The sequence below is a fragment of the Trachurus trachurus genome, assembly GCF_905171665.1.
Source record: "Trachurus trachurus genome assembly, chromosome: 5".
In the NCBI taxonomy this organism is placed as follows: domain Eukaryota; kingdom Metazoa; phylum Chordata; class Actinopteri; order Carangiformes; family Carangidae; genus Trachurus; species Trachurus trachurus.
The window spans coordinates 5,002,435-5,011,152 of NC_139896.1; the positions used below are offsets into that span (position 1 = coordinate 5,002,435).

The window sequence follows — 8,718 nt, forward strand, 5'->3', positions numbered from 1 at the left end:
TTTTCTTTATCTGGGTACACAAATAATCGATTGCAGGTATCGATTGACAGGCGCATTTTCGATACTACTTGGTACTGGGTTGTTTCGGTCGGTACCTGAAAAGTATCGAGTACCGATACCCAGCCCTAACACACACACACACACACACACACACACACACACACTCTCTCTCTGTGGCTCTCGGGGTTCTGCAGCAGACAGTTTTCAGTTTTCAGTTTTCAGTTTTCAGTTTTCAGGATGTGGTCGGAGAGAGAGAGCGAGCGGTGTGTAGGCCCCGACATCCCGAGCCACATTCCCAGGATTCCTCTGGGGATGGCCCGAGTTCCGGTGGAAGTCTGTTCTCTGTTTATTTTACCTTCTGTTGCTCCAAACCCGCGGCTCCACACCGGGAGGGAAGAGAAAACAAAAACATTTAGAAAGAGAACCTCACCTACATCCTCCTACAACCTCCTCCACCTCCTCCTCCTCACAGAGCGACGGACACACGAACACAAAACAGACGTTCAGTGGTTTTTTTTTAGAGCTCAGACTCAAACCTATGTTTCCATCCACACGTTTTTATTCGCATTAAGCAACATCAATTTAAAAATGTCTTATAGAAACAGTAAAATTTGATTATATATATCATGAATATCGATAAAAAGTTAGTGCAGTACGGTCGATCCCATCGGATTTTGCTCCATATTCCAGCTGTTCAAAGACACAGTGGAGTCAACAAAGGACAGACTGGCTTCATGTGACGTTTTGAAGCACTGACGTTCACAAACCACCTCCGGTCAAGTGTCTATAATGTTTAACACGCGCTGCATCTGCATCTGCATCTGCATCTGCATCTGCATCTGCATCTGCATCAAAGCAATGTTTAGATGACAGGTCGCATTATAATCACCAGCCTGTAACTTGTGCATTTAGATGAAGGATGGACGTCGTCCTTCTATTTTGCAATTTACCGGTAGTACAAAAATGAACGGAAACACCTTAAACTGCAAGAAAACAATTCAATACAGCAACATGATTGCAAAACAGCTCATGTTTTTTTTCTTTTTTGGATTTAAATGTCTTAGATGAAGACGCACTTGAACTCGGCGTTATTCACATTAATATGTTTTTTTATCGCTCTTCAGATAGTTCGATTGACAAGTGGATGGAAACATGGTCACAGAGATGGAGCTTTTTTCTGCAGAGATGATACAGGGGTGGGCATTTCCAGCAAAAGCACCATTCGATAATCACCGGGAAGGGAACTAATCGATTATTTTTCGAATATTCGACCCCCCAAACAACGTCTGTCATTTTAAATGAGGAGCGTCACCAGAGGAGCGGTACCGCCAGTCTCTCCAGGTGGTTTGACGGCTCGATATAAGAGTGTTTTTTCTGTTTCCCTTCGCAATTCTCTTTGAAATTTTAAGAATAAATCATAAACTTAGTGATAAAGAGTTTTGCACGTAAAAATAATTATCAACTAGAAGTGCCCTCTTTTAGGATTATAATATTGAATGTTTTTAAACCAAATTCATGAACTCAGTTACAACAGCAGCTTGTGGACGGAAACCCAATTAAATTAAAACATATTCTCCAGAATCGAAGACTGGAGGAATTTTGCCAGCTGTGTTTTGAAAAGCCTGAATGTAAAATTCAGTTTATGAACTTCCGACTTATTCAGCTGACGCCACTCTGAGGCTCGTTGCTGTGTTTTATTTGTTTGTTTTTTTGTTTGTTTAGTTTTTTCGGAGGAGTCCTCAACAGTTTTATCTCGTTTCTCTGTAAAATTCCTCCAAAGTGAAAGCGCTTCACACCGTCGGTGTCTAATGGGGGAAGAGGGGGTTTCTTCTCTCATTCATGTGGGTATTGACGGTGACTCGCTGACAGATGCCAGCATCATAAACTTCCCTGTGATTCATCACCACGACAACAACAACAACAACAAGCGGCCTGTGTTTGTTTCTCCAACAAAAAAAACCTTTTGCTTTGCTTTATTTCAAACATGTATGAGTAACACAAGAAAGTAACCCGAGAAACAAACAAACAATGAAAACCAATGAGAATAGTCAAAACAAACAACAAAAACCCAACATGTCCGAAAAGGAGTAGGATGAAGCATATGCTGATTTAAACCTAGCCAATTAACAACCAGTCTCCCCAAACATACATATTACATAACACATAAATTAACATAAACAAATAAATAACAGAATTTTTTTAAATTAAAAAAAAAAAAAAAAAAAAAGATATTAAAATCATTATCACATGATGTGACAATGAAAAGCAGAAAATTCTCACATTAAGATGCTATAAATGGAGAATTTTTGCTCGTTTACACAGTTGCCCATAAAGTTGAAATAATTTTGTTTTCAGACACATTCCTCTTTTTATTCTTAAAGCAGAAGTAAGCGAAATTTTTGTGTTAATATAAGTCTTAAATAGTTCTATCTTCCGACAGCAATCACTTACATAGAGTGTTTGGTCTGAAACACGGGTCTGTCAGTCACTCTGCTCTGCTCTGAGCCGAGGAGAAAACTTTCCTTGTATCCTACAACCTTTATCCAATGAGGAGAGAGAACGGCATAAAGGGGCGGTCCTCTCTGTGTGTGCAGCCAAGGGATGCGCGTGAATGTGGTGACGTAGGGACGAGGACCAATAGATCCATGACGAGGACGGGGGCTGCCAACTCCATCGGCTGACAAGAAGTTATGATGCGTTCAAGGCAACCCGTAACTCGTGTTTTTCTGACCTGTGAAGTCGTACCAGTTCGATCTGGTGCGAGTTCACGGGTCAGAAGTTACGAGTGGCCGTTATAGTGACTTTCACAGGTAAAACAGGTCGGAAAAACACGAGTTACGGGTTGCCTTGAACGCTACAAAGTCGTAAGTCGTGACTTGAAGCTGTAACTTACGGTTTCAAAAGCCTGCCTGGAACGCAGCATTAGCCAAAACGACCGGATCGCTTACTTCTGCTTTAACTCAACTCAACTTTATTTATAGAGCATTTTAAAAACAGCCACAGCTGGAACAAAGTGCTGTACATGAATAAAAACAGAACGCAACAGTAAAACAATAACAATGTTAAAACATTAAAAACAATAAAACACTAAAACAAAAACAGAATCTCATGCTGGGTTGAAATCAAAGGAATAAAAATGGGTTTTAAGACGAGTTTTAAAAATGGACAGTGGACTTTTTCCTATTTATACACATCAGTAATCACCTTTATCCAGGTGCATTGATCACACACTGAGTCCCAGTTACCGGTTTTAAGAAGATAAACACTTTATCTATCGAGAACAAATCACATTGTCACAATCATTTCATGAAAAGGGGTCAAATAATGTTTAATAAACTGTGTATCTAAATAGCAGCAGATGAATATTCAGTCAGTCGGGTCCTCGCTGACTCTTCAGTGACTAATATCAGAGTCAGAGGGAACTCAACAGCCCGTGAACATGAATGAACCGTGACTGACCGAACAGGATTCACCCACATCGATGTGTAACAGTTTCTGTGTGTTTATCATCATCATTCACCGCTGTTTATCTGCTCCGGGTCACTGGAGACTCTGGTTTAATCCTGGTGTCACGTTTCCACATCCTCTTATATCTGGATTCCTAACTCCTGTGTAAGTTTCTTTTAATGTTTTTTTTTATATATAAAAATTAGATGTGAGAGATGTTTTTCCTGTTGAAAAATTGACGCCGTTTTCCTTTTGTGTCGCTCGTACACGGACACAAAACGTTCGACTCCTGGGTGTGTACGAGTGCGTTTTGTGGTGGCGAGGCGAGCAGACGTTTTACAAGCTGATGGTAGATAAGGACAGAGAGAAAGAGAGCGAGAGAGAGATTTCTGGCTGCGCCGCAAACATAACAACCCTCACATTGGCATAACGATAACAAGAAGAATGCTGGCGCCGCCGCGCTACGTGAGGTCAGAGACAGAAAGAAAGAAGCTCCGACTGACTGAACCGAACCCTGACGGATCGTTTCTCGCTCAGCTTCCGCGTGCGTAACGACGACACAAACAAGCAGCAAAGTTTCTGTCCTGCAAACACACACACACACACACACACAAACAGAAACACAGATATGGATGGAGGAAGGATTTCATAGTGCACGCATGAACCAGAGCGAGGCAAGCAGCACCAGCACCTCCAACTGTGGTCTTGACTGATCTGGAGAAAACATCCAGAGTCCAGCTCAACTGAGACCAAGACAAGACCAATGATGTGTCCCAAATCGCGCACTTCTGCACTTACACTTAATATTTTGAGTACATAAGTGCGTTCACACTGAGCAGTGTGCGAAAATGTAGTGCGCTATGCACACAATTGGTGCACTGAAACGGCTAGAAAATTGAGTGTGGATCGTTGGACACTTTCCACCCTCAACGGCCGCCATCTTAGTGACGTAGCAGAAGCACGTCACTACTTTTCAAACGGCAGCGGTTGCTTTGAGCAGCGACGGAACTGACACCGTCGTAAAGGTCTTTAAAAAAACACTCAAAACAACACAACAACAATAATAACACAAAAGTATGTGTATTTCTGTCGGAGGAGCTTGGATGTAGAGATTAAACTCAGCAAAAGTGTTAATCAATTTAAAAGTAAGTTTAGAAAAGGAGTGTTTGAAATGTATAACCGAGAGGAGGAGAGATAAATGATGTAAACTAATGTGATGACTGTGGGGGGGAGGGGTTTGGAGAGTGACTTTGTGTTTTGGTTGTGTTGTATGTGTGTTGTCTGGGGTTGGAAACTGATAAGCTTTGCTTCTTCCATCCCCATTTCAAACAGTGTTAGTTGTTGTTAGTGTCTGTTGTTGTTGTTGTTGTTTGTCCTGTTCAATATTTGGTTATATGGTGTCCTGTGGCCGTGGATGTTTTTGTGTTGTATGTGAGATATGACTTTTGTTTGGTTTGAAATAAATACAATCAATCAATCAATCAAAAACAATAAAACACAAATAAAAGCTTGTTTTTATCAGCAAAAAGCGCTATCAAGTTTCAGCGATAGGGTTACAACGGCCAGTTGCAATCAGCCTTTAAAAAATAGAAGAAGAAGCTGTCGAGTCATTTCCGGTAAGTGCGTAGTGGCAGTGTTTGATTTGAGATGGTACTACCCTGTCGAAATCTGCACACTGCGCAAGTACAGTAAGTGCACTTCCTTATAGTGTAGTGTACTGTAAAGAAGTGCACTAAAAGAAGTGTGCGATTTGAGACACACCACAAGACCTTGAAGGTGTGGACTTTCAACACTAATGAAATCATTATTATTTTCTTTATTTCTCTTGTGCTTCATTCGTCTCTCTCTCTGTGTCTCTCCTCCTGCAGAAGGCCTCCTCCCAGAGACCAAGCAGCTGCTCTCCTCCTCCTCCAAGAAGAAGGGGAAGGGAGGAGGTAAAGGAGGAGCAGGAGGAGCAGGAGCAGGAGGAGAAGAGGAGCAGCAGCCCAGAGCGGCGGACGGTGCTCAGCAGCCCGTCAACATCCACCTGCATTTTAAACGCTACGTCTTCGACCCCCATAAGAAGATGGTGCAGTCCTGACCCGACCTTGGGACTGGAAGGTGAGGAGGTGGAGGAGGTGGAGGAGGAGGTGGGGGGGTTGAGACGGAGACGGAGGAATGCTGAACCCATGAGACACTGATTATTATTTTTTATCTCCACATGGAGACGGACCTAATCCAGTTTTCTTCTCCTTCTCCTCCTTCTTCTGGTTTCTCTCTTTGTTGATAAAGTCTGAATCGGTTCCTTTAGATTTAAACTCTTTTTCTGGATGTTTCTCTCAGTTCAGCCGAACATAAACGGCCCATAAATAAACTCATTATTATGGCTTTAAGTTACAAACGGTGAATTAACCACTGATCCACAGCGAATAAAGACAAATCTATGGTGAAACGAGCCGACTGTTTTCTGTGATGATGACGGGTTACATCCATGTGTACAATCATGTTCTCTTCCTGTATGAAATCCAGGTTTCAGTATTGTAGATTTGCACTAGATTGATTGATTGGTTTGTTTATTTAAGTGTCATGCACATCACTGTACCAGCTCACATGGGCTGATGAGAAACTAGACAATATAAATACAGACATTCACAGATGGTTAACAAGTCTACTCATAAATCTGCGTCCATAGACTCATGCTAGTAGGCGGTTTATCAAAATGTACAAAACAATAATAGTAAGTAGTCTTATGTAGGATATAATGTGCGCTCAGACATCCAGAATAAAATCCTGCAAAAAAACAAAAGTAACTTCTGAAACAAAGATGCTTTTGCTCCTCTGGATTGTTGTATGTAAAAATCCACTCCACATATTCTCTCGACACGTGAAGATTTGCTGCTTTTCTTTGTGTCGACTTTAAAGTCAATTTGATATTTTCACACAAAGGAAGTGGAGGAAGTCAGGATCTGAAACGAGAGGAAAAAGGTGAGTACAAAATAAAACAGGAAGAAGTGCATGACAAGACTGGACATGCGTGACTTCACTAAACTTAAAAACATAAAGGACCAAACATGAAACTAATCAAGACTATGAACACGATTAACGCATTTGACGAGACATAACATTTATCCCCTGACCTTGTTATTTCCTGGTTCTTTTTACCCCAAGTACATCTCTTCAAATGTAAATAGAAATTCCACTTTCAAAATTTACTCCACGCTAAAGAAATGGTAGAAAATCCACATTAAAGCAGAAGTAAGCGATCCGGTCGTTTTGGCTAATGCTGTGTTCCAGGCAGGCTTTTGAAATCGTAAATTACAGCTTCAAGTCACAACTTACGACTTTGTAGCGTTCCAGGCAACCCACTCGCGTTCTCCGACCTGTTGCCTGTGAAAGTCACTATAACGGCCACTCGTAACTTCTGACCCGTGAACTCGTACCAGATCGAACTGGTACCACTTCACAGGTCGGAAAAAACACGAGTTACGAGTTTCCTTGAACGCACCATAACAGTCCTCGTCCCTACGTCACCACATTCAGGCGCATCCCTTGGCTGCACACACAGCCCTTCATGCCGTTCTCTCTCCTCATTGGATAAAAATTGTAGGATACGAGAAATGTTTTCTCCTCGGCTCAGAGCAGAGCAGAGTGACTGACAGACCCGTGTTTCAGTCCAAACACTCTATGTAAGTGATTGCTGTCGGAAGATATAACTATTTAAGACTTATATTAACACAAATATATCACTTACTTTTGCTTTAAGTTTTTTATTTTACTTAATTTTGTCTCTTTTGTCTGTAGATTTCTCCTAAATTAACCTCAGTCTCATTGTAAAAGCTCTCTCTCTCCTGAACAACGATGTAGACTCCAAAAATTGTCATTTCCTCTATATCCGCAACCAGTCCTAAAAATATCATTGACATTAACAATCTATGGAGTTTTACAACACAGATCTTTAAAGGTCGTTTCCTCAAAATGAGTTTTTTCTCAGACTCTGAGCTAGGAATCTCCACTTCAGCAGCACTTACAGACACCAAACCTTCCAGTTTGATCCCTTTCTATATTCTGAAGGTTTTTACAGAGGGGATTGTTGATATATCATTCACAGCCTCATTTATACAACATTTTATTCCTAAAAACATGGAGAAATTTGATTTTTTTTAGGGCTGGTGACAGTATTTTCTCATTTACAGAGTGATAAAAAGAGATATCCAAAATCCCCTCTGTAAAAACTTCAGACTCTAATATATCAACAAAATAAAACAAGAATTTTGAAAGTGGCTTTATCCATTGTTCAGATTTCTGTTCTGGGAATGAAATGCAAATTAGTACATATTTAATTAGATATTGCCTCATTTACATATTTAAACATGGAATTTGACAAAACTTGTAATACAAAAAATATTTGTCTTAAAGCAGAAGTAAGTGATATATTTGTGTTAATATAAGTCTTAAATAGTTATATCTTCCGACAGCAATCACTTACATAGAGTGTTTGGACCGAAACACGGGTCTCTCAGTCCCTCTGCTCTGCTCTGAGCCGAAGAGAAAACATTTATCGTATCCTACAGTTTTTATCCAATGAGGAGAGAGAACGGCATGCAGGGCTGTGTGTGCAGCCAAGGAACGCCGTGAATGTGGCGACGTAGCGACGAGGACTGTTATGGTGCGTTCAAGGAAACTCGTATTTTTCCGACCGTGAAGTGGTACCAGTTCGATCTGGTACGAGTTCACCGGTCAGAAGTTACGAGTGGCCGTTATAGTGACTTTCACCGGTAAAACAGGTCGGAAAAACACGAGTGGGTTGCCTGGAACGCTACAAAGTCGTAAGTTGTGACTTGAAGCTGTAATTTACGATTTCAAAAGCCTGCCTGGAACGCAGCATTAGAGAAAACGACCGGACCACTCACTACTGCTTTAATGTGAGTGATGAACTTGGTAAGTTTCATGGTGATATCTGTTAGTTTAAATTTTTACCCTATTCACCTGTAGTGTCTCACATTTGACATAAAAAAAACAAAACAGATGAAGTGTTTATTTGATAATGAAATAATGACGAGTTATGAACTTTGACTTGTCACATCCCAGAACTCTTGTTTGCAGAATAAACCGTCGGTGACGCTGTCGTCTGTGAAAACATTGACTCTGCAGCCTGTTTGACTCTCCACGCTCCACTCCCATGTATCTATAATGACTAATTCCTGCACATTACAACATGTGTGTGTGTGTGTCTATGTATGTGTGTATGTGTGTGTGTGTGTGTACCCTGAGCATGTCTAATGCTGCGCTCTC

At 41.0% G+C, this 8,718-nt stretch overlaps 1 protein-coding gene across 1 annotated transcript in view; it reads left to right on the forward strand.

Annotated features, from left to right (window-relative positions):
- eefsec (eukaryotic elongation factor, selenocysteine-tRNA-specific) overlaps positions 1-5,879 on the forward strand; it is a 31,150-nt gene extending 25,271 nt beyond the window's left edge. Inside the window, exon 8 of the mRNA XM_083971658.1 lies at positions 5,316-5,879. Within this exon, the coding sequence (XP_083827784.1) occupies positions 5,316-5,527 (212 nt within the window). The 3' untranslated portion in view covers positions 5,528-5,879. The remainder of the gene's footprint in view (positions 1-5,315) is intronic.
- The last annotated feature ends 2,839 nt before the right edge of the window (positions 5,880-8,718 follow it).